The 26,616-nt window shown below is 38.1% G+C and overlaps 1 protein-coding gene across 2 annotated transcripts in view; it reads right to left on the reverse strand.

Annotated features, from left to right (window-relative positions):
* PLXDC2 (plexin domain containing 2) overlaps positions 1-26,616 on the reverse strand; it is a 457,733-nt gene that overhangs the window by 196,314 nt on the left and 234,803 nt on the right. For both annotated transcript variants that reach the window (XM_040451269.1, XM_040451268.1), the window contains exons 3-4: positions 23,888-24,034; positions 5,904-5,973 (exon numbers count right to left, since the gene is read on the reverse strand). In XM_040451269.1, coding sequence (XP_040307203.1) covers positions 5,904-5,973; positions 23,888-24,034 — 217 coding nt within the window. The remainder of the gene's footprint in view (positions 1-5,903; positions 5,974-23,887; positions 24,035-26,616) is intronic.

Below are 26,616 nucleotides of genomic sequence, written 5' to 3' on the forward strand. Positions count from 1 at the left end.
TTGTTTGTTACTTTAAATTAATGAATCATATGGGATGGATTTACTTTTGTCCAGCATCCATCCTTTCAGTACTTTCCCTCCATGCATCACATCTCCAGAAACCCATAACTTCTGCTTTCTCTTAATAATAATAACAATAGTAATAATAATACTAAAAGGCAAATAACTCCACATTGACTTTTTTGCTAGATTCAGAAAGTTAATAGATGCATTCTGTTCTGTCCTCTGAGGTTATATATTTGAAAGACGATGGGGTTGGTATTTATAAATCCATCATCATGAGTAATAACTAACTCTCTTCCAGTCTTAAAAAAGCTTTTATAACTGTTATTAATCAAGTCCCTCTAAAACGCATGAAATATTACTTGGGACTGCAATTAAAATATTACTATTTGAAAGTGAGAACAAAAAAGAAGCTGGAAGATTTGCTAATATACTTCCGGAAAACCTAATCAAAACAATTTGCACTACATTTTCATGTTAAACCTCTTTTATTGGGTACTTAAAAGTGAAAAAAAAAACCCACCCAAATGATTATAGATCAAATTTAAGAAATTAGTCTAAATTTGAGCATTTTTTTTGTGGGAAGGGAACAGGTGGAGTAGGAGGCAGGGAACGAAGGAAGATATATATTTTACTTTTGCCTTTTGACTTTTTTACTGCCATGCACTGATTTTTCGTATATTAAACACTGATTACAAAATGAAAATTTTATATCTTATTAGTTACCATACGGTAAATGAAATAAAATAGATCTAAAATTCAACACCTTCCACTGAAACAGTGCTGCATGTCAGTTAATATCCAAAAAACTGGAAAAAGAAAGATGTGTGAATACAACTGTTTCGTACCCTGAGAAAAAATTCTAAACATTTTTTTTTAATTGAACCTCCAATTAGAAATTCATGTAGAAGGAAAGGGAGGCCAAATCCTTCATTCAATCAAGGTAAGTAATACATATTCATCATTATCTTTTCAATTTATATCATCTTTGGTTGCTGGTCTCATGTGCAACTGTCGGCAATTCCACACACAATTTTAATTATGAACCGGCATCTGTCTACATACTTAAATTCTGGGGCCCGAATTGTCTGGATATTGTCAACCCTTCTCTTTCCTTTTATTTAAAGTACCTCTTACCCACCCCTGCCTTTTCTCTCATCATAGTTTTGGGTTCCCATGATGGGCTCATGAAAAAAATGTCGTTATAAGTGGTGGTCACAGGAATTAAAAATCAAATCGCCATACTTAAATCTGCTTTCTGAAACACTTAAATAATAATAATTAATAAAATGAAGGCCGTGTGATATGCCAACAACACAGCTTGGTGGCGCCATTAATGGAAATATTTTTATGAGATGCACAGAGCACTAGTTTTTTAATGCCTGAAGTATTTATATTCTGAAGTATTTTTGAAATAGAAAGATAAATGAATGCTTTCAGATTCTGTTACCAGTGAACCAGAAAATAAGATGGTGTTTCTAATTCACTGTGTGCGTTATTTGTATGGATGACTGAAGCTTTTGAAAATTAAAACGCTTAATAAACAAAGATTCATTTTTATAATTTATAAATGAGTGGTCAAAGCTTAAGTTCTTGTTTACATTTTTTGCTTGAAACTTAAGTTTATTCATAATGAAATATGTATATTTAAATACAAAGACGGGTCACAATACATTATATATATGTCTGTATTGTTAAACCATTTTCTGTTTTGAAATGGTGTTGATCTTAGCAATGACACAAGACATCTTTAAGCTCATTTCGGTTGTAAAGAAATTTGTGTCTATGTGAACGGCGAGAGAGAAGAGGGGTGGGGCTGGATTTTAAGGAGGCATGGGAAACGGGAAAACAGCGTAGTAGGAATGAAGGAGATTGTACTTTAAAATATCCACTTTAACATTTCACTTTCTTTTTCCCAAATCCAATGTAAAAACAGGTTCAAGAGACATCTGTAGATACAGTTGAGGAGAACTGACAGTCGATAGAATATTCATTACTGTTTCACAGACACCTATGCGTCCCTCCTTAAAAAATCCCAGTCCCGGGTCTATTTAGAATGGTCTGCAGTCAACTGGATTTAACCTCACCCGTGGTTTCAATTTTTCTCGCAAACCATTCACGGGTAATAACTTTTCAAGATTTCTAATGTGACGAGCATTTGTCAGGAGGGTCCACCTGCCTATCACACCTAGTCAATCACAGACGGGACCCATCAAAAGTCTGTGGTTCAGAAGTCCCCCATTAAGAGGTTCTTAGCTTTACTCGCCACATCCTAATGGATCCTGTGGCCCGGAAACCTTTGCAACCACAGTGATTTTTTTTTTTTCAACGTTTTTTTATTTATTTTTGGGACAGAGAGAGACAGAGCATGAACGGGGGAGGGGCAGAGAGAGAGGGAGACACAGAATCGGAAACAGGCTCCAGGCTCTGAGCCATCAGCCCAGAGCCCGACGCGGGGCTCGAACTCACGGACCGCGAGATAGTGACCTGGCTGAAGTCGGACGCTTAACCGACTGCGCCACCCAGGCGCCCCGCAACCGCAGTGATTAAAGAGCTCAGCGATGTGTCTTGCACTGACTCTGTCTCTCCTTCTTCACTGCACACGCCCTGGTTAAGGCGCCACGATCCATTCAGAAATACCAAAAGCCCTGCTGCTAATTGCTTTCTTTGCCTTGGCCGCCCTCGCCTTACCCTGCTCTCCACGGCCAGCACAGGCCAGATGTGTTCTCTACTGAGAAAACCCTCATACCTGCTGGATATCATCAAATCGGTACTATTCGAGGTATTTCACATCACTCTTCTCATCTCCCCTCGCTAGACTTTAACTCCAACCCTCCAATCGGGATAAATAGATGTACGTGACAGTCCTCCAGATATATTGGCTACAGGTTCAGCACTGTCCCTCAGTTCAGCATCCCTTTGTCTGGAATGCCCCTTCCCTCCCCATGTTTTTTTCAACCTGCCTCTCTGCCTACTAAAATTCTACCTTCCCTCAAGGCCAGTGTGACAAACCCATTCTTGACTGGCCCAATGGGAATGGCCTGGGAGCAACCTTCTGCCCCTCCAGTACTTAGAGTCAGCGTCCTCTGACGCTTAGTTATATACTCCTTCCTCTTAAAAGAAATTTTTTTAATGTTTATTTATTTTTGAGAGAGAGAGACAGAGAGACAGAGCACAAGCAGGGGAGGAGCAGAGAGAGAAAGAGAGAGACACAGAATCTGAAACAGGCTCCAGGCTCTGAGCTGTCAGCACAGAGCCCGATGCGGGGTTCGAGCTCACAAACTATGAGATCATGACCTGAGTCAAGTCGGTGCTCAACCGACTGAGCCACCCAGGCCCCCCACTCCTTCCTCTTCTTAGATTCTAAGATCCTGAGCAGGATCCCTATTTTACCCTTCTCTGGATACAGTGAAATATCACATCCTGTGCCTTTCACACAGTAGGGATTCAATCAATACTGACTGAATAAATAAACAATAAATGCACAAACAAGCTTTTTATTTAGTCAAAAACTTTTACAGGAGATTCTTGTTTTGTTTTGAAGAAACCCAGGTGAGTGTCTAAATTATCTCAGTTATGCCTCTCTAAGCAGGGTGTAGATTTATATGTGCAAGTTTGATGCTAGCATGTTTTAAGTAGAGAGAAAAAAATGTTTCTTTACATTAGTGCTTTCTTCAAAGAAGATGGAGATCATTTAAGATACCAGATTTTTCACTTATCTTGAGGATCTTTTCAAAGGAAATTGGTACTTTGAAGCAGTAAAGATGATATAGCTATTTGTTTGGGTTTCTTTCCTACCAACTCAGCTAAGGGAAATCTTAGTTCATATTGGCTGAATCACCGACATGACTTTTAAAGATAAAACAATTTGAGAAGCTGAAAATCAAAGGGGTCTGTATTTTTACCACCGTGTGTACAGATTTTGAACAAACATGGTTAATAATTCACTTTTTAAAATTCAGTGGGACACTTTTTAAAATTCAGATGTTAGAAAATGTGCTTAATGTCCAGCTTATAAAATAGCCATGTTCATATCATACTTCAAAGATGCTAGGAAGCATGATGTAATTCATAGTGTCAGGGGCCATCTTTCATTTTTACCTTTTTCCTTTTATCTCAATCCTTCAACACATTAATTAAGTGTCTATTAAGTGCCATGCATCATACTAGCACAGAAATGCATGGCAAGCTCAAAAAGACATGGTCCTTGTGTGAATTTTGCTTATATTTAGTCCTTTCTTTACACAAAATTTAATAGTGTCAGAACTGAAGCCATTGGCATTCCCTAAAACCAGCTCTTCTGCTTGAGTTTGTGATTTCTGCTGACAGCATCATTTCTCTCCCTTGATTTGAAAAAGCCACAGACTTGCCAAAGCTCTCAATATGTGCCACACAAACTATTGCAATATCCTTCCAATTATATGTAGCAACCCCAGTCTTTTTACACTTGAAGGCATTATACAAACGTCTGGGTTCATCTTCTTAAAGCTTATTACTTACTAATTAAGGACTAATGACTCACATAGACTCTTGAGGCAATATATAAAATTGTCCCAATCTACCTTTCTCTTCTTAATATGCCACATTTTTTTTTTTTGTAAATCTACTTCCAGCTTCTCTCAAACTCAGTTATTTGCTATCCTACATACACCTTACCCATTTCTTCTTCTGTGTATTTACTCAAGATGTTCTTCCATGGGACCTACCCTTCCTTCCCTACATAACCACAGAAACGGAGACATCATTGAAGAAATATCATAAACAGCAATTTTTCTATAAAGTCTTACTGGACTTTCACAGATGGCTCAGCTTTGTCATCCCTGGAAACCCATATTTCATCATATGTATTTTCTAAGGAACCCCCACATTTTGCTTCACTCTAATAGTCCCCTAGGCTATATAATCCCAAGGCAGACATAGCTTTATTTCCCATTGTTCAGAGTAGGTGCTCAAAAACTTTTGTTTGTTTGTTGATATTTCTGATTATAAGTCTTATTCTGAATCCTATGTATCTTCTAAATTTTATATTAAAATGTGGCACGAGTGATCCACATGAGTTCCTTACCATTCAGAAGATCAATAATGAAACCTGGTGAAGGAAAGGGACTCCTGTCCCAGGTGCATTAGACATGGGTGCTCTGTATGTAGAGTCCATTCCACCTCTGGTTTTCTTTTAACTTATTTCTTGACTTACGCTTCCATGTTTATGTTTTTCCCTCAGAACACAGGGATATTCTCTGGCCTTTTGCTTATCTCTGCTAGTAGCACTCAAGGATTAAATTTTTCTGACTTCTGGGATATACTAAAAAAACGATAATTGCCTTTCTAGAGTATTGCTAATCTCTATACTAATCTCCAAAGGTTGTGCAGAAAAATAAAACTAAAAGAATCCCAACTGAATCTCAGTGTTTACTTTTAAAATTCAAATTAGTTGCCAGTCAACATAGGTGGTATTAAAGAGTGGGGGGGGGGCAAATAATTAAAGGTAATATAATGAGGATGTGTGTATACATATTTATATTAATCAATTACATACATTAAAAGAAAGAAAAATACCACAGCAGGTTCCTTAAACACCTTTTTCTTTTCTAGGTCTATTCCCATTTATGCAGTCTTACCATATTACCAAAGATGAATTAAAACATAGAAGGAAAAAGAAGGAAAAAAAAAGTAGAAAGAAAACAGATGAATCTAAGCTGAAAATTATAACTCCACCTTTTTTTTCTGCTGAAGTTTTTCCAATAGGTATACTCTTTCTTAGATTTGATTTACACCCATGACTTTGTGATAGAAGGCAATGGTTTTCCCAATAAATGTCCCTCTTGAAATGTAAAGTAAATTAAAAATAACTATAGTGAAACTGTAGATTATTTAGGGTGGATGGGTAGAAAAACACTTACCCCCAGTTGCCACAGTGATTTCACGTAGGAAATGGCCATAAAATGGGAAATCGAAGGACAGATTCACTCTCTGCAAGGAACAACAACCAGAAAAGAAAATCAATAATGTACATAATCGTAAATGTAAAATGAAAGCCTTCCAGTTAAAAAAAAAATGATGCTTCTACTTTGAACTACTATTATTGTAGTTGACTGTTCGACCTTGAATCCCTGGTGGTAATAAAGGATTTCTTTTCTCTGGTAATTAAGTGTTCGAAGTATGTGAGAAGAAAAAAGTTGACTGTGATGGTCTATTGGTCTGTTCTTCGCTTACAAAAAGAATCTGGAACTTTCAACTGTGATTCAAGCTATTCTCTCCAATTCTCTTAGTCGTCCACTGAGAATCAGTTCAGTCATCATGGTGAGCAATTTATTTTAGGATTCTATTTTTAGTTTGATTAGTTTTCTCCAACACAGTAGAACATGTCATCTATCAAGTTTCACTGAATAAGACAGCAAAAAATTTATTTTATGTAATTATGTATTCAATTTGTCTTCTGTACATTTCATAATGAAAGGCGGTTTCATGTAACAAGATAGCTTGCACTCTGATCTAGACCTGCAGATATTTTTATTTTTGGTGTGATAAACTCTCTGTATTTGGTATATTATGTCCACTTTAAAAAGCACAGAGTCAAAGAATAAAAAAATGCTGCTTATTGGAGAACTACTTTGCCTACTTAACTACTTTAGAAGAAAACTGGAGAGACTTAAGAAGAAAGCTCATAAATTTCACCCCTCTTTGTTCGAAAAAAGGGACCATATGTACATACATATATATGTAGTTTTACTTATTATTGTATTATTTATAAAATATGTATGTATTTAGGGGCGCCTGGGTGGCGCAGTCGGTTAAGCGTCCGACTTCAGCCAGGTCACGATCTCGCAGTCCGTGAGTTCAAGCCCCGCGTTGGGCTCTGGGCTGATGGCTCAGAGCCTGGAGCCTGTTTCCGATTCTGTGTCTCCCTCTCTCTCTGGCCCTCCCCCGTTCATGCTCTGTCTCTCTCTGTCCCAAAAATAAATAAATGTTGGAAAAAAAAATAAAAAAAATATGTATGTATTTATATTTTTATATCATATATTTATATATTAAATACACATATAATTTATATAATAAATATATATATTATACACAGTAAAATAAAAACAAAACACAACAAAGCAAAACAAAAAACCTTAGATTTTTTCATATGTTTGAAGTGATACAAACCAGATATATTATTATTAGGCAAGGAGCAAGAAAAAAGTGAGTTATAACAAAAATGACCAACTAAAATAAAAGGAGACAGAAAGAAATTAATTACCTGGTTTAGAGCCCAAAAGCACACACAAATTACCTACAGCAAAAGGTTTTCATGTTGAAATTCAACAGTCTATATTACAGCTCTCCCAATATACAAATTAAAAAAAAATAGAGAGGTATATCTAGATTGAATTTTGCTCATTCCAATTTTGCAAATGATCGCGTTTTTACATCCATCAGAGATTTCTAATGACTTATTTGGCATGGAATTAATGATTCAAAATTTACAGTAACTTTCAATTAGGTTTTCATTCCCTCCTTTGTAATGAGAGCTGCATCTTCTGAGAGGGTTTATCACCATTTTTATTTTATGCTGACTGATGGGAACAACAAAACCCATTTTCACGGCACTAACTGAAATGAGTGGTTACTAATAACCCTAAAACAAAAGCTTCCGATGGCAAAATTGGGTATCTCATAAAAGACATCCAAAATAATTTTATAAAGGCGCTTTCTGTGGTATATTGCTCTTCATCGTTGTAATTTATTTCCATGCTCATGAGCAAACTGGTAAAATTCATCACCCTTCGGAACCCTTACTTCCAGAGTAGGAGTTTGGTTTAAATATGTATTACTCACAAATGCTATCAATTACTCTACCAAAGATGAACCAGAGGAATAGGATATTAGTGTCTCTGCCACCACAAACCTTTCAATATTTTTAAAAGAAGAATGAGACACACACATATGTAAGTTTGACTTTTCTTGAGAAATAAAGACATTCTCAAGGAAATTTTGTTAATATATTATTCTGAAGAACAGTATCAATAATTGAAATGCTTCCCTGTGTAAAGGACCAGTTTACCCTAGTTACCACCATGACTGCTTCACGGACACTGAAGGAATAGCAATGCAAATTTAGAAAGATGCCACCTTCTCAATAACGGTGAAATCCACCATTTCTCTGTGGATAATACTTTCCAAATGTAGGTTCCTAATAACTTCCTCCTAGGCTTGGCTCCAATTCCCCTAGAAGTCATTCTCCATATTATCTAGCACATCACTCCCCCACTTGAAATCATTCAATCCAGGTCCAACCCTCTCTGAAATCATGTCAAAATGGTGACAATGTGTTCTAAGGCCCAACACTAACTGGCCCCTGCTGCCTCACAATTTTCCCTTCACATTTTCTGCTCCAGCAAGTCTTCTAGAGCTTTCTTTTAGTTCCCTTGAACCTGCCACCTTTAAGCGTTGGTTCTGGTACTGCTACAAGCTGTCGCTTATGACTGTCATAGTCTTTCAAACTTGGTTGGCCATGGCTTCCATATTCTTTAAGCCTTGGCTTAGTTTGATTGGCACCCCCAATACCAACTCCGACGTAAGGATTTAGGGGCAGATAGTTTGTTTGGAAAGGAATCAGGAAGTATTTGTTACAGAAAGTGGGAAAAGTGAGACAAGGAAAAGAGCAATCAGTAGTAGATACACTACTAGGTATGTTACTGTTATAGCCAGTTCTCCTCTTGGAGAGCCTCTGAGAAACAAGAAGGAAAACATGCCTTAGAATCTTCTCACTGGATGTCAGGATGCTGGGACATTTATCCATTAACTCCCATCTCCTACCGACTGGAGAGGTTAATTCCCCTCCTCCCCCAGACTCTCTGTGCTTGGGCCTTCGGACAGAAAGAAGAGACACAGCACTTGAGCTGGTAAGTTTCTGATATATTAGAACTGCCCTCCATGGTTTCAGGTGAACTCAAGGAGGCAGAAGGGATACGGGACAAAGCATCAACAGGGACTAGCTAGGTCACATCCGCAGAAACTCCTACTTTGACTTCTCAGCTCAAGGTATGCCTTCTTACGATATCCTCCCTAGCATTCTCTACATATACAGACTCACATAAAGCAACTGCATAAGATTCAGACAATAACTGCATCAAAGTGAAACTAACTTAGTGTCAGAGTGGTTAAGAACAGCTTAAGAGGAAAACTAGAATTTGAACCCACATGTGGTGGACAGCGATGGCAATGCTCTTAATTACTGAGATGTTAAAGCGATGAGAAAAGTCATACATAAAGGCAAGTTTTTGAAAATTATTATTATCCCTCCTTAAAACACATAACTGAAAAATATTAAAACATAAACAGAAAAAACAAAAGCTCTGGAATTTTATAGAGTGCTTTTTCTCCCCCCCAGGGAGTGCTTTGTGGTTTTTGTTTATTTGTTTGTTTGTTTGTTCTCATGGAGTGCCTTGACACTAAATGATTATATATTCAATATCATTACCCCTGGGTAATTAGATCATTATTTTTCCTCAGTATGGTAGATAAAACAGGCATGCGGGTCACTGAAGAAAAGTTTTTTACTCGTTCATCCAGTTGACAACATTTACTTAGCACCTTATATATACCAGTCCCTAAATCAGAGGCTGAGGATACAACAGTCAATAGGTCCCACCCATTCCTTCCTTTGAGGAGTTCACAAAGTGGTGCAGGAGAACATCACCTAAGGATAAACAATAGGGCTAGGCAGGGGCAGAATAAGGCCCAAGGCAGGCGACCTAACCCAGAGGAGATGTCACTGAAACTCTTTTAAAATGACAAACGGAAGTTAGCCAGATGAGACCTTAAGGCATGGAAGCAGAAGCGATAGGTCAAAATAGGGGTAGAAAGTAAAACTGAAAGCCTGGGTGGCTCAGTCGGTTGGTGTCTGACTTCGGCTCAGGTCATGATCTCGTGGTTTCCGGGTTCGAGCCTCGTATGGGGCTCTGTGCCCAGAGCCTGGAGCCTGTTTCTGATTTTGTGTCTCCCTCTCTCTCTGCCCCTCCCCTACTCACACTCTCTGTCTCTCTCAAAAATAAACATTAAAAAAAAAAAAAGAAAGAAAGCAAAACTGAAAGGACTTTATGATTATTGGAAGGACATTTAAATCGGGAGTGAGGGAGGATAGTCTAGGAAAGAGGACAGGTTTGTAGCGGGGTGACTAGTGGACTATTGTGCCATCAATTGAGATAAAGAGCTATTTTGGTTAGGTGTGAGAAGATTAATGACTTAAGCATTCTTCACGTAATAAAAAAGCAGTAAGAATGACCCCAAGTTGAATATGCAACATGGGACACTTCTGCAACCAGAAAGGCTAACCAGAACCCTGGATTTGTCACAAAGCCACTGTAAACAAAAGCAAGCATAATATTGAAACCCTGGTGTAGTTACCAGACCCTGAGCATTATCCTATCTTGGATCTCAACCCTTAAGAGATATTCCATGTAAAAGGGGTAAGGGTTTGGGAAACCTGTCACATAACTAAATTAACAGTCTGGGCAAAATACAAAATAAAAGCTTAGAAGTGAAAATTTCAAGAGCATGGGCAACACACCTAGAATCAACTGAATTGGCTACCTTCTTACACTCGGTGGAAAGGAGTGAATTATCTGAAAGGAGAAATGGTAATTTCGAGACAGATATTCTTCATCTGGGGAAGGATAAATTAACGGAACATTCTTTGAAGAGTCTGTAGAAGTATATGAAGAGAATCCAGACAGTTGGGTACAGATTTATGGCAGGTACAGCCATGTATGACTGTGACCTTTAAAACCACATCATGCCCTCCTACAACATGCCCCATGAAAATACTCTTGGGAACAGACCATCAGGCTCCATTAGGGCTATCCTCTCAGATTTCCAAGGCACTTCTTGTTGTCTCTTTTACATATTGTTCTTATGCCTATTGCTATCTGTTTTCAGACTAATTATTGCGATCTCTGCTAACTCTTTTTAAATAACAGAGGAATTGTAATCCTAAGTAAACACTGTTCCAGTTTAACTTGCTTGCCTATTTCTCAGTGGTATTACAATGATAAATTAATTTGTCAATGCCGGTAAGACCTTGAAGACAGAAACCTAATACAAATTAAGAATACGGAGTGGGCACACTTATAATTCTAAAAGCTACTTTTTAAAATGTTGTTAATAAAAACTTTTTGTTTGAAGACAGTTTCTTATGTACGGTAGTAAAGCTACATTTTTCTGGTTCCCCCAAGTCTTTATGTCATTTGTATAAGACATAATCCTGGTGAAAAGCTTGTGGCAAGAAAATTAGTAGTAACTAAACTTTAAGTAATTGCTAATTTCATGAGTTCATGATAGGAAATGGTCCAAAGAATTTAGGGACTATTCATTTTTGCAAGAATGAATTCATTAATTGATCACTAATTTCTATCCACATATTTCAACATTCTATTTTTTAAATGTTTATTTATTTATTTTGAGAGAGAGAGAGAGAGAGAGAACGAGCATGTCGGTGGGGGAGAGGCAGAGGGAGTGAGAGTGAATCCCAAGCAGGCTCCATGCTAAAGTGGAGCCCATTGTGGGGCTCAATCTCAAGGCTGTGAGATCACCACCTGAGCTGATATCAAGAGTTGGACACCGACTCAACTGAGCCATCAAGGTGCCCCTCAGCATTCTATTTTTAATCATTTAAACAATATTATGTTTGAGGGGCACATATTTCTACCTTGGGTCTCTCAAATTAGTGGGATATTATCATCATTATTGGAAAAATGAGATCTGCATTATTTTTTCTAAAAGAAAAATAGCTCCTTATTTGATTCCTAATAGTTGGAAGTGATGTAATATGTGTTGTGTTTAACATCAATGAAGGCAAATTGCTTTACTAATAGAATTATACCACAATTCAATAATATGTGTCTGAGCAATGTTATGATGCCCTCATTTCTGTTATATTGAAATAATCATAACTACTATATTTACTGTTGGTAGGAAAATGCAGTTAGCATTTAATATATTAGACGTTATGCTAAGTATTTTTGCCTATATTTAGCAAGTATGAATGCTAACATTAGAAGGCGAAAGTAAGATAAGAAACAGGAAACTTGCATAGTCAGGAAGTATCTTCAAGAAAGATATTTGATAATGATAAAAGGAAACACAGTAACTTTATAGTGAAGGAGCAAATTCTAGAAGGCATCCCCTGAAGCAGGTGATCAGAGTTAACATCACCAGAACCAGGAATAGTGACATCATGTACCTTCTGATACGATGCACAAGTAAGGACAGAATGCCATTTCTGTAATGCCACAAAAAGTAATTTGGTCTGAAAACAGAGACCTGTGTTAAAACACGGAAGAAATAGCAGACAAACACCAAATCAGCGACACTGTATGAAATAACTATCCAATACCCTTTAAAAGTATCAAGTTCATGAATGACAAAGACTGAGGAAATGTCATAGATTGAAGGAGGCTAGGAGACTGGACAAATGCATGTGATGTAGGTCGTAGACTGGATTCTGAAGAAGAAAAATGGATGGTTTGGGACAATTAACCAATATGAATGAAGCCTTACACTGGTTAAGAGTACAGTAGCTGTGTTGACTTCTTGTTATCAACAATTGTACCATAAGCATATAAGGTGTTAACACTGAGGAAAGCTATATGGGAACTCTTTCAACATTTCTTGAAAGTTATTTATTTATTTATTTATTTATTTATTTTTGAGAGAGAGAGAGAGAGAGAGAGAGAGGGCATGAGTGGGTGAGGGACAGAGAGAGGGAGAGAGAATCCAAAGCAGGTTCCAGGCTCAGAGCTGGCTCAGTTCCAGCTGTCAGCACAGAGCCCAGTGTGGGGGTCAAACCCATAGACCGCAAGATCATGACCTGAGCCGAAGCCAGAAGCTTAACCGACTGAGCCACCCAGGCACCACCCCCGCATTAAATAAGCCTGAAATTAAAAAGAAACTTTACAAAAACAAACAAACAAAAACAAGTAATAAGTTGAAACTACTAGAAGTAACAGAGCGAGAATTTCAATCCACAAATGTTTGACTCCACATCTCTTGAGTTTTGACCACTATATCATACTATCTCCCTTCTTTTATAGCAGGTTCTTCTTTTCCTACCTGTTATCAGACTTCCCATAACTGTGTTTTCTCTCTGGGACCCTTAATACTGTCAGTCATTCATGTTTTTGTTCTTAGTAGACAATAATTTCCTTTAAAATGTAGTCATAATAAGACATAGTCAGAAGGCTCCCAGATGCATGAGGCCAAAGCCATAAAAAAAAAAAGAGAGAAAATCTGAAGAAGGTACAGTCTTCTCAGATGAAAGTGCTGGGCACGGACAACGGAGCAGTGCTGGGCAGAGCCACGCTGAGCCACAAGCCACTGAAGCCTGATGGAGCCATGCAGGTGCCCTCTCACCAGATGGGCACAGCCTGGACTCCACTGTTTTTTTTTTGTGTTTTTTTTTTTTTTTTGCACATTTGGGGTTTAGGTGCATCCATTTCTTACCCTCCAAGGAGGGATTCAGGGGCCAGTTTTCCTAACTCACAGAACCTTTGCTTTCTTTTTTACAGTTCTCAATGGTAATTGGCTGTTAACTGGTTTATTCACCTATTTAACTGAAATCGATCTCCTTACACAATAATATAAGAAGTAATATAAAGGACAGGAGAGTGATATAAACTAAAGGACAGGAGAGTGGTATAAACAGGACCCCATACGTATGCACGTATGTAGCTATAGAAACAGAAACATGTGAATGGACAGGCTTCCACAAAAAGCAAACATGAAAGGAAGAAATGGGTAACGGAGAGGGATATACATGGACGCAACAGCAATACAAACTTCTTTGATATCCCCTAAAGGAAAATCTGGCTTCAAAACCATAATTGAGCTGAGTGTATTTCAGAAATAAAGTAGCTGCTGTGGGCAGTATAACTCACAATGTTTTTTTTTTTTTTCCCCACGGAGAATTTTTTTTTTTTTAATAAAAATGGAATTTTAACCAACTCTCACACCCTTGGAGGAGTGGATGGGACATGGGTCGTTAATCCAGAGACTAAAAACACTGGAAGCCTAATTAAAAGATCACAATGTTCACGAGAAGGGGCTAATCAATACGTAAATATACGGACAAGAGCCGGGCTATTCCTTTTAGGAATAAAGCCCATCAATTGAATTGATTTTCTGAGTTGGAAATTCTAACTGCTTCAGTACTTTTTTGGTAACAGAACCAAGAATTTAAAATTAACCCTGCACATTGAATGATGAGCTGCACAGGACCGTTCACATGCTAGGAAACAAAATGCAATCATTGTGCAGTTACCTGATACTCGTTCAGATGAACTGGGGTTAAGTGAACTATCACCATATCTTTTGACCTCTCACATTTCATGGTTTCCAGCAAACACGTGGCTTACAGTTGCTTGCCTGTATTTGCACAGTTTGAGAATTATTCAAATTAGTTTGTGGGGATATTTACCATTCCGGCCGGGTGTGGAGGAACACTGTTGAAGGGCACAGAGAAAAAAATAACAGGATTTTATAAAGCAGCCTTTGGAGGGTACGTGGGTGGAGGGTGAGAACCAGAAGCCACTTCTGGATTTTTCACACTATTCTACAAGCAAGGCAGTGGATTCTGCCAGGCTTCTCACGCTGAAGTGTACATGATAATCACCAAGGGTTCTCGTTAAAATATAGATTCTGGGGGCGCCTGGGTGGCTCAGTCAGATGAGTGTCCAACTCTTGATTTTGGCTCAGGTCATGGTCTCAGGGTTGTGAGATGCAGCCCCATGTCGTGTCCATGCTGAGCTTGGACTCTGCATAAAATCCCCTCTCTCCCTCTCTCTCTCTGCCCCGTCCCACTCTGCTTTTAAGTGTGTGCGCTCCCGTGCTCTCTCTCTCTCTCTCTCTCTCTCTCAAATTAAAAAAGAAAATAGAGATTCTGATTCTGTAGGTCTGGGGGTAAAGGGGTGGAAATTCTGCATTTCTAACAAGCTCCCAGGGCTGCTGATACTGCCCCAGGGACCCCACTTTGAACAGCAAGTCTCGATGTCACATCATGGTCTTTGAAACACTAAGACTATTGCTGTAAGGAAAGTTTGGCAAGTGTGAAATGTGTTAAAAGGGTATACAGACTTCATTCTGGATAACATGGTCTCACTTCACCTGGTAACAGTTACATGGCCTGGAAATTTCCATTTCAGGAGTTGAAGCCCAGAGGTACCTACTAGCCAGGACCCAAGCAACGATTTGTGGCCACACTACATCTGAGGGCAATGACACTCTTCTGTTAAGTCCTTGACTGGTGATCTTCCAATGGGGCAGGGCAGGAAAAACACTGTCTTCCCTTCTTCCCTGTCAGTGGAAAATAACTAAAAAAGTTAAATGTTTGCATGGTGATTGTTAATATTAATGGAATGGACGCCACGGAGTTAAGCATTGCACAAACGTTAAATCGTGTAATACTAATGACAACCTGAGAAGGTAGGTACAATTATCCTTCCCATTTAACAGAGGAGAAAAGAGATGGCAGAGCAAATAACACACTCAAAGTCACCTAGGTTGTAGTTTGCAAAGCTGGGGGACTCAAATCCAGGTAGCCTGTTTTCTAAGTCTGCATATCTAAACACAGTATCAAGCCGCTTTTTGACTGATATGTTCAGATCTGGAATTCAGTGAAGGCCAAATTCATCAGGAGAGTAACTAATTCAAAACTTGATGACGGGGTGAAATTGAAATTTAGGCCAAGTTCAATTTTAACGTTTCATCTTTCTTGGTTAATTTCTCTTTTTTAAGATTTTATTTGGAAATAACTTCAAATTGAGGTTACAAAAATAATGCAAGAAACCCTCCATACTGTTTATGCAGACTCACCAATTTTTAATAATTGGTCACATTTAGCAACTTCTGGATTTTTCAAAAGCTGTGTAAAAATGTATGCCCTCCCAACGCAGCTTCTAAGAGCTGCTCCCATAGGAAAACCTACCAATCTCTACAGCCTACTCTGCAGGGTATCAGGATTCCGGTGGCTAACTCTTGCCCCATTTATCAGCAGTGAAGCTTACTTGACATTTTTTCTCAGGCAGCTGCTTCATAATAAGGAATTCCTGGCGATTCATCACCAATTGAGAGTGGCTACAGGTGGTTCACTTCTAGTCCCACTGGCATTTTAACAGACAACCTCCACTAAAGAAAAAGACACCAGCTTTCTGAGGCTGGAAACCCAGGCAAAGCAGGAGTTCTAACAGGATGATAATTTATGGACAAACCATGTGAGATTTTGACTATTTTCCCTAGTAAGCAATAGGCTATATTTTGGTAAGAAGAAATAGACAAAAAGAAAGATAACAAAAATTGGTATAACCAATATTTTTAAAAGATACTAACATACTAGCTTGTCCAAGCAATCCCAATCCCAAAATGTCTTTTATCTTTTATCTTCTGTACTTTAAGATTTTTCACAAGAATTAAGTCTCTTTGCTTTTAGTTGTGTTCTCTCTTAAAGAGCATTCCATTCCATTTACATTTTGTTAAGTTTTCAGTGTTACAAAATATTTCCCTGCAAAAGAGTCATGTGAAAGCTTTATCATTTTATAACTTCAGGGTGAGAATATATTTTGTGGTCACTTTTCTAAAATTAACTGTTATTAAGTCTTCACGGACTCACGGAGAGATCTCAGAAAAGATGATCAAAAATAGGTTGGAGAAGAGAATCTAGAAAACAAGAGTAAATGAAATTATTTATTCCATCTGAGATATGGCTGTGGGATCCCATTTTTATAGCTTTATGATTGTAAAAGTTTAATGTGAATGAAATCTTCTACGATTTCACAGAAGCCTCAAGTGTTTGCCTCACTTGTGACTTTGAAAGCTGGGCAGAGATTCCTTTATCTAGAATATTTTACAGCCATCATTGGTAACAGATGATGAAATTAAGGTTACCCCTATGACTGTAATTTTATAGAAATAATGGTGCCCGTCCACTAAAGACACAATATGGAGAAATAAGATGAAATTGAACTGAAATAGAATAAAATCATGTGTGATTAAAAAAAAATGTTCTCGGGGCGCCTGGGTGGTGCAGTCGGTTAAGCGTCCGACTTCAGCCAGGTCACGATCTCGCGGTCCGGGAGTTCGAGCCCCGCGTCGGGCTCTGGGCTGATGGCTCAGAGCCTGGAGCCTGCTTCCCATTCTGTGCCTCCCTCTCTCTCTGCCCCTCCACCATTCATGCTCTGTCTCTCTCTGTCCCAAAAATAGATAAAAAACGTTGAGAAGAAAAAAAAATTAAAAAAAAATGTTCTTGATTTGGAAAACAAAGTCTTGTTATACACATGAAAACTGATCACTGTGGGCTTCATAAAACTATCTTAAAACTTTCCAACATCGCTTCTATGTCTGAGGTGGTTCCTAGATTCAGGAAGGGTCTCAAGGGTATCTTAAATAATCACTACTATACATCTGTTTAGATGACGATATAAGTAAAAGGAGTTTACTAAACTCAGCACATTAGGTGAGGATGTTTAATCTGTACCATTACAACCATCAGCAGGAGAAGGAATAGATCTTTACATGTATTTATTTACTGGCTTTAAGGCAGGCGGACCAGCTCATTTCCCTGGGATACAGAGGAACAGAACTCATTTACTCTAATCTCATGTTAGTTTTGTGGAATGGAACAAAGAGATGTCTTCATTTTCTGTTTTTTAAAAAAAATGTTTATTTTGAGAGAGAGAGAGAAAGAGCACGTGCATGCGTGCACACAAGCAGGGGAAAGGCAGAGAGAGAGGGGGAGAGAGAACCCCAAGCAGGATCTGTGCTGTCAGGACAGAGGGAGACACGAGGCTCGATCCCATGAACCATGAGATCATGACCTGAGACAAAATCAAGAGTCTGACACTTAACTGTCTGGGCCACCCAGGCACCTCACCATTCCCTTATTTTCCAAAAGGGCCCTCAAATAATACTTTCTTCAGGACAGAGAGAATTAGTCTCAAAGATAAGTGACTTAAGTAAATAATAATAATAATAAAATCAACTAATTAAACTTAAAAATTTAGTTAGAAAGACTCATGCAGGCAAAACTCATCCTGGTCTGTTATTAAACTAGAGGAAAATCCTAAGAACAAAGGCAAATAAGGCCAAGCTGATAAACTGTAAATGTCTTGGCTGAAACGGAGCAATTCAAACACTAGAGCAGCAAGTGTATTCAAGCAGCCAAAGTGAAAATAAATAAAAACAACTTAACTGTTAGTGTGAACAGACCTGAGGCAAAAATGTGTAGTCTAGAGAGTAGCCTAATCTAGATAGCAAATTAAGTAGACTTTTGAGTTAATCATTTAGAAAAATCAGCACTTATCAACAGATTTTCTGATGCACAGGAAAAAAAAAGAAATTGTGCAGAATGAGAAAACGAGGCACAGAGAGGCCAGAAACCAAGCTGTCACCATGGACATTCACATTTAGCCCGTCAACATCAGCATTATGCCAACAGGAGACCTATGGAGGTGTTAGCTGAAATGATGTTATTTTCTTGGAAAAAACAAACAAACAAACCCCAGAAGACTTAAGTTTTTAAATGAAGGTTTCTGTGTATATTCACATAGTCTGAGGATCTCCACCAAGAACAGTCCGATTTTTAAAATTAAAAAGAAAAAAGACCACATCAAAAACCATACAAATCTCACAAAAAACCTTACCTGCATTATGATAGAGAGGGAACAGAATTTCATTTCATGTTGCTGGGGTTTCTTATATAAAGTATCAGTCTTCCTACCAACATATAGATATTTTTTTTTTAAGTTAAGAATGTGTTTATGTCTGGCCAAAAGCACACTGGTGTCTTCTTGGCCAAAAAAAAAAAAAAAAAAAAAAAAAAGAGGGGAGGGGTTACAATATAGATATAAATATATAGATACATATCTGTCTATCGGAGACTCTTAGAGATCACTTGGTAATTAACTTATTTGGGGGTTATTTCTTGTTATAAAGAATAAAGACTCTCAAATAGCACTGCCTTACAATCTCATTTTTATTTGATATTTTCAGTGTCCTTTCATATCCATTTCATTTTTAGTCTCAAAATAGCACTAGAGGATAGTCAAGGCAGGCATTTTTTCCCCCTTTCTTCCAGGTTATAAAATTGAGGCACAGAGAGGCCAGAAACCAAGAAAATGAGTTTTGGAGCCAAGGTTTCATGACTTCTAACCCTGGATTCCTTCCACCAGGATAGTGGTACTTCTCTAGAAGCTGTGAATCAGAATTTCATAAACTGTGGTTTCAGAAAGCAAAATAGTTTTAATTTGACTGGCTATTGAATCAAACTTTGTGCCCAAGCAATATATTAAGTAATATGGATATAGAAATATAGAAGAAAATATCAAAACTGGAGTTTGAAGGTCCACACAGAGGAGAAGAAATAAATCCAGACTTGTTCCCAGGTTTATAGTCAGAAGCTTCTAGATCTGCAGTCTGACAACTGGGTGACTTTGAAGAAAGGACAAAAATATCCAAATAAGTACCAGTATTTGAATATAAAGCGTCTGGCTCGTTGCATGCCATATGGTAGGGACTTTTACAAATTTTTCACTTTCCTTTGTCTAAGAAAACGTGCTCTTTCCTTTAATCTGTCAAAGTTAAAACTAGGTTTTAACATCTGCTTTTTTTGCAATAATGATTTAAGAAATGTTATTTAAACCTAAAAGGATAACGGGGAGACTATAATCAAATTGTAGCATACATACATAATATAAATACTAATGTGTGTGGCTTCCACATGACCCATATATGAGAAGGGAAAAGAAATCAGTGTGTTTCGACATGTGAGGTAAATGATTTCTAAGTTTTCCTCTGCCCTGAAATTATAAGATATTTTTGTGGATAGGAGAAAAGGGAAAACTCCTACTCCAATTCTACTCTCTTCCTCTTACTAGAATATTAATGTAAGAGTCCAACATGCTGTTTAGACTGCATTTATAAATGATGGTGGTGGAGGGAAAATATTTCTTTAAAAAATCATGCTTCCAAGTCAGACACTGCTTTTTATCTTTCTCTGCACAGTTCTGAGGCAGCTGGAAGGAGGAGGGAAGGTGCATCTTTAGGAAAACCGAATCTTCTAGCTTTCTCACTCAACTCCTGCTTATCTACAGCTGGGTTAGTTAGCCAAATGCCCTTAGTATGCCCCTAGCCACATATATCTTTTCTCTTTTTTGTCTGATTTGCTGAAAGAATGCATGCTCTTGGGCATGAAAACTACATTATTTGGTGGTAAGATTTGAGAATCTCCCTCTTCCCTTAGGGCTTAAATTTAAGTCCTGTTTCCAACTAAATTACCAGAGAGCTTTGCATCAAGGATCATGAAGATTATGACATCAACGAGCCTGATTAATAAAGTGAATGTGTTCTTTCCCATTTGCCATTTCCCCTTCTGCTAAAGCCTCTCAGTAACATCAAGGGAGAGAGTAGCTGTACTTTGGTGCCTGGATGGTGTGGGGGTAGGAGGGAGAAGGTTTATGGACAGTATTGAGCTCCCTGGTGATACTACTACCTTAGCATTACAATTCTGTCATCATCCCCCCAAACCTGATTCTACCCCCAGGAAGGCATAACAGAAATGGAGCAAATCAGGCAAGATTGGAAAGGTGGGGAGGCCAACTGAGGAAATTTTTAAACACGAGTCACTTTAAAATTTGGAAATCTCAGACTCATACTTAACCATCACACTTAAGAAAGCAAGAACGTATGTAGAAAAATATTTTTAAAAGTAACCTATTAACTAAATTTATAAGTTCCTAGACATAAGACTTACTTAAATGAAGGACTCTATGTGGCAAATTTTTCCAGGAAAGAAAAAGGAGACTAAGAAATATTATCAATTCTATTGTTGTAAAGGGAAGTGTGGACCTAGGGGTGTGTGTGTGTGTGTGTTCTGTTGATAACAACAGGAAAATGGGTACAGGACCGATTTCTAACTCTAAGAAATGTTTGGTGATGGCTAAAATTCTTGTTGTTTTCTTTTTAATTTTTTAATGTTGATTTTTGCGAGAGAGAGAAGGAGAGGGAGAGAGGGAGGGAGACACAGAAACTGAAGCAGGCTCCAGGCTCTGAGCTGTCAACACAGAGCCTGACATGGGGCTGGAACTCACAAGCCGTGAGATGATGACCTGAGCTAAAGTCAGATGCTTAACCAATGAAGCCACCCAGGCGCCCCTAAAATTCCTGTTAAAAACCAAAACAAACAAACAGGCTGTGACAATGACAGAGCTGAAATAATAAATGTTTCTACCAGTGATACATATTTAAAAATCTGAGCATGGAATACCAGATAAGTTTCCAAGCTGAAGCTCACGATTTTGTGCTTGTGTCGAAAGCGAAGTGTCACCCCCACACTAACAGGAAGAAAAATGGACCATTACAGCATCATGATTTATCTTGAGACTAATCAGAGAATTGAGGTCACACGGTAACCAAGAGAACCCTACTCCAACGAGAAAAAATATTCTCCAAGGCAAGACAAGACACATGAGCGGCCGCACTTTCGGGAGAGCAGAGCAAAGGAAAGTGAGTAAGTAGAACTCTGCTAACACTTTAACCGATGACCTTCTTTGTCTGCCTCGAGATTTCATCCGTTGTGGCTGACAGCAGAACTGGGCCAATTTATGGAAACTTCAATTGGATGCACCCAACATTTGAACTTTTACAAAGCGTATTAGGTACTGCAATATTGTGAGCAGATTGTCAAATGCAAGACATTTCTGATAGACATTGTCCTAATCTAAAACTTTCTCATTTTCTCTTTGAAAATCTTGTTCTAAACCCAACAGGGAATCATTTCTGAATCTGTCATTTTGTCTGGGGTTGCCTGAATATGGAAAAGAAAAGGGATGATGGAATTCATCATCAGCGGAGATGGGGGCTTTGCTTGCCTCTCAGCCTCAGACCACATGTGCTCTACACGGACAATTCAGTGAATAATCTCATGGTGAGTTATAATTAATTCCATTTTAGCTGTTAGCAGTTGTTCTCTTGAAATAGGAAAGTCTACACATATACAATGAAGGATTTTGGCCCCAAATTTTGATATAACCATCAAATCAGTGCCATTTTATATCTCTAAAGTCATTGACTCCATTAGTTCTCTTTCTTTTTGAAATTGTCTTCTTTAATGTTTATTTATTTTTGAGAGGAGAGAGAGAGAGAGAGAGAGAGAGAGAGAGCATGAGCAGCGGAGGAGCAGAAGGAGAGAGGGACACAAAATCTGAAGCAGGCTCCAGACTCCGAGCTGTCAGCACAGAGCCTGATGTGGGGCTCGAACTCACAAACGGTGAGATCATGACCTGAGCTGAAGTCGGACGCTTAAATGACTGAGCCACCCAAGTGCCCCGTCTGTTAGTTCTATCGTTAAGTCAGTAATGGTCATAACATTTGAAAGGTCAAAGTTGTGTTTTCCCTTTGTCATAGCAAACTGAAAAATACATGAGTTCACTGATGGTAAGATCACTGGTATTATCTGTGATAGCAAAACTAAATAACTTTTCACTAAATGTTAAATCAGGTATTTATGAGAAAAATGACTATCAAAAACTGCTGGAACCAAGTGGGATATACTTTACAGACACATTGTGAGTGTGGGCTTGGCTGCCTAGGCTAACAGCTGAGTTTCATCACTTAGTGGTAGCTGGAGGCCTCTAGGCAGCTTATTTGATTTTTCCCTTACTCGGTTCTCTCATCCACAATACCTGGATGGCAAGCATATTTAAATCCTAGGGTTATTATGAAGATTGAAAAGCTAATCCATGTAAGCTTTCAGCCTGACAGGTAGCATGGGATACCACTGACCAAGGACGGTAAGTGAGGCCTGAATTGATATCCTGTCATCCCCACTATACAGAAACTACACCTCGTTACAAGTTACATTACTTGTTTAAGGAGCCAACGCTGGTAAAGGATAAACTCAGGCTGAAACATGTTCGGAGACTTCCAGATTTAATTTTTTTGCCCTTTATATCAAACTTTTTCACTGAGATACCTAATTTGGTTATCTGAATCATAAATGTTTCTGGTGAAATCTTTTTCAGACCAAGAAAGTAATAAACCCATGCAAAATGGCAGATGCCAAATTCATGTAACTTTTTAAAAAATGTTCTCGGGAGGCCTGGGTGACTGAGTGGGTTTAGCGGCCGGCTTCGGCTCAGGTCATAATCTCATGGTTCGTGGGTTCCAGCCCCGTGTCAGGCTCTGTGCTGACAGCTTGGAGCCTGGAGTCTGGTCCGGATTCTGTGTCTCCCTCTTTCTCTACCCCTCCCACACTCATGCTCTGTCTCTGTCTCACTCTCAGAAATAAACATTAAAAATTTAAAAAAAAAAAATTTTTTTTTTCAATGTTTATTTATTTTTGGGACAGAGAGAGACAGAGCATGAATGGGGGAGGGGCAGAGAGAGAGGGAGACACAGAATCGGAAACAGGCTCCAGGCTCTGAGCCATCAGCCCAGAGTCTGACGCGGGGCTGGAACTCACGGACCGCGAGATCGTGACCTGGCTGAAGTCGGACGCTCAACCGACTGCGCCACCCAGGCGCCCAACATTAAAAATTTTTTAAATGCTCTCTAAATTCATAGAGTAAAAGAAAACAAAATCATCCAAGAGCAATCTCAACTTTGAATATTCAATTCATTATCTTACTAGAGAAATTAATGGTTAATTTAATTAATTAATAGTTAAATTGATAGTGGCTTCTCAAAATAATTCTTTTTCACTTTCTATAATACCTTATATTCAATTATGAATCTAAATTGCAATTGCAGGACTATATAGTAAAAAGTGATCGTAACAAACAACATTTATATGCCAATTAAAGCAAAAATTTTTTCATAGCAGAGAAAAGGAAACTCAAAATGTCAAAGCACTTACCGCAGCTTGCCGGTGAGTATTGGACAAAATTCCATGGATCTTCACTTTGTCTTTTTCCATCTGGTCTATGTTCACCCACAAATTCCGGCTGGCTGAATCGGAGGGACCATATATCCGAGATATATAGTAATTGTGATCTGTGTCCTCCTGTAATAAAAGAATAATGCACATCAAGAACAGAGATAGCATGGAAGAAACTTGAAGGCATTACGCCAAGTGAAAGAAACTAGACAGAGAAAGACAAATACTGTCTGTTCTCACGTATATGCAGAATCTTAAAGAGGTGAACTCGGGGTACCTGAGTGGCTTAGTCAGTTAAGTGACTGACTCTTGATTTCAGCTTAGGTCACGATCTCACAGTTGTCACGATCTCCAGACCTGCATGGGGCTCTAAACTGGGCATGGGGCCTGCTTAAGATTCTCTCCCTCCCTCTTCTTCTGCCCCCCTCGCCCTTCCCACCAACCTTCCCCTGGACTCACACAGGTTTTTGTGCTCTCTAAGTAAATAGACAGATATAAAATAAAAATACAATACAATACAATACAATACAATACAGTAGCTGAACTCATAGAAAAACAGAGGACAATGGTGGTTCCAGGGGCTGTGGGGTGTTGGCTAAAGAGTACAAATTTCCAGTTATAAGACAAATACGTTCTGGGGATGTAATCCACGGCATGGTGACTATAGTTAACAATACTGTATTATATACTTGCAGGTAGCTAAGAGAATAGATCTCTCACCACGAAAAATAAATGGTAATTATGTGATGTGATGGAGGTGTTAGCTAATGCTATGGTGTAATCATTTTGCAGTATATAGTACACCAAATCAACAGGATGTATACTTTAAATGTACACAATGTTCTATATAAATTCTATCTCAATCAGGCTGGGAAAAAAAAAGCATTTAAGTCACTATATACCCAATGTAAATAATTGCCAGAGTTATACACAGAGTTCCATTAAAAAGAAAAAAAAAGCCCTCAAAAGGAGAAAAAACCCACAAAACCCTAGAGGTACTATCCCTAAAATTCTTTAAAAATCAAACAAAAATGATATTATGCAACTAGAAATATTACTATTCTTCAAAATAGCCAGAGGAGTTAAATAACCTCTAAGGGAAGAGAATTAGATTTAAAAATAAATAAAATAAACCTCTTTAGAGGAAATTGTTAAATAAATAAAACACAGAGGAAAATACACACTCTGTTTACAATAGTCTTTTTACCACAGTAATTCTAGGGATCTAATTGCTGCCCAAACAAAATGTCACTTTTGGAGCTATTTACTGAAAACCTGAACTATAATTACTACTGAGTGACAACAAACCCAAACTTCTCTTCTTTAAAACTAGGTCTTTATATGAAGACCTGCTTTCAGTTAATGATCCCAGAAATGGAAATAATACATTTTTCCCCTATAATTTGGGTTATTAAATTCTACTTTTATTTGAATTCTCACTATTGATTATCACAATGGTGCCTGTCACAAAACCTTTAATTTTTGTGCTCTCACTGAATGAAGAGATTTACATGTTTTAAAAGGCAATTTTACTGAGGAAAACCCAGAAAAATCATATGATTCTCGACTAACTTGGACTGCACTTAATTTTTTCTAAACATAAAATATAATTGTGCTTATCAATTTGAGGAGTCTGCTAGGTAAAATAAATTTAAAAACATTCATGTCTTATGAATGTTTTTACGAATGTAAGGATAATGTTTGTGAGAATGTATGTAGGAATGTAAGAATAATGTTTGCCAAATACAGTGTATGTGATTTGAATCCTAAAGTTTAGAATGTGAATTTTGTCTAATGCATTTGTTACTGAAGTGCTAATTGAATAAAATGCGATTATTCTTGAAATCTAGTGAAAACAATTCCATGTACCTTTCAAGTCATCAGGCTAGAAATATATAAAACTGACTACATAAAGGAAAGGAATTTTCTATGCAGCATTCTAAATAGATTTTGTCCCATGACCAAAAGAAAAAATATGACCTTAGATATAAATCTTGATAACAGTGATTAAATGTTAACAGTAAGATAAAAGAAAAAGTACTAGGTAAACGTCCAACCTCCAATTGAACTCTGGGTATCAGATACAAATTATGGGTACAACCCTGATGAAAGATAAAAAAAGTTCTTTAGAGAAAGGAGGAAAAAAAGGAGATACAAAGAAAGAAGCATGAATAAGATTTCATGCAGCCCAAGAGAGATTTCATATCCTAGTGGTTTTCTAGCACTCCTTTCCAGAACATTATGACACCGACTGCCTGGGTTCTAGGAGGTAACGAGCATTTGGTTGTGTCTTCGTCACATGTAGAACTCCTTCCTACTGTCTGGTGCTTCACTACCAGAAGCTTTGTAGCAGGTACCCTCCATGACATTGGGCACAAGCCATTCTGCCCATGTCATTGTTACTGGCCACAGTAGCTGGGGAACACCAGAAGCACACAACCTAAAAGGAACCAATTCATGAGACATGTAGGAATTTAGGTGAAGAGGAGATAACTGCCCTTATTGTGATTGCTGAGATATGTAGGTATGAGACCTGCGACTACTGTGCCACCATTTGCTACCATGAAGAAACCCTGCCTGAAGGCAAAGCAAACATGGATAGAAACAGAGCCATTATCTCTGAAAAAAATAAAAAAAAAAAAAAAAAGAAAAAAGAGAAGAAAGAGAAGAGAAGAGAAGAGAAGAGAAGAGAAGAGAAGAGAAGAGAA

This window comes from Herpailurus yagouaroundi, unplaced genomic scaffold (assembly GCF_014898765.1).
Source record: "Herpailurus yagouaroundi ecotype Mexico unplaced genomic scaffold, PumYag 203, whole genome shotgun sequence".
In the NCBI taxonomy this organism is placed as follows: domain Eukaryota; kingdom Metazoa; phylum Chordata; class Mammalia; order Carnivora; family Felidae; genus Herpailurus; species Herpailurus yagouaroundi.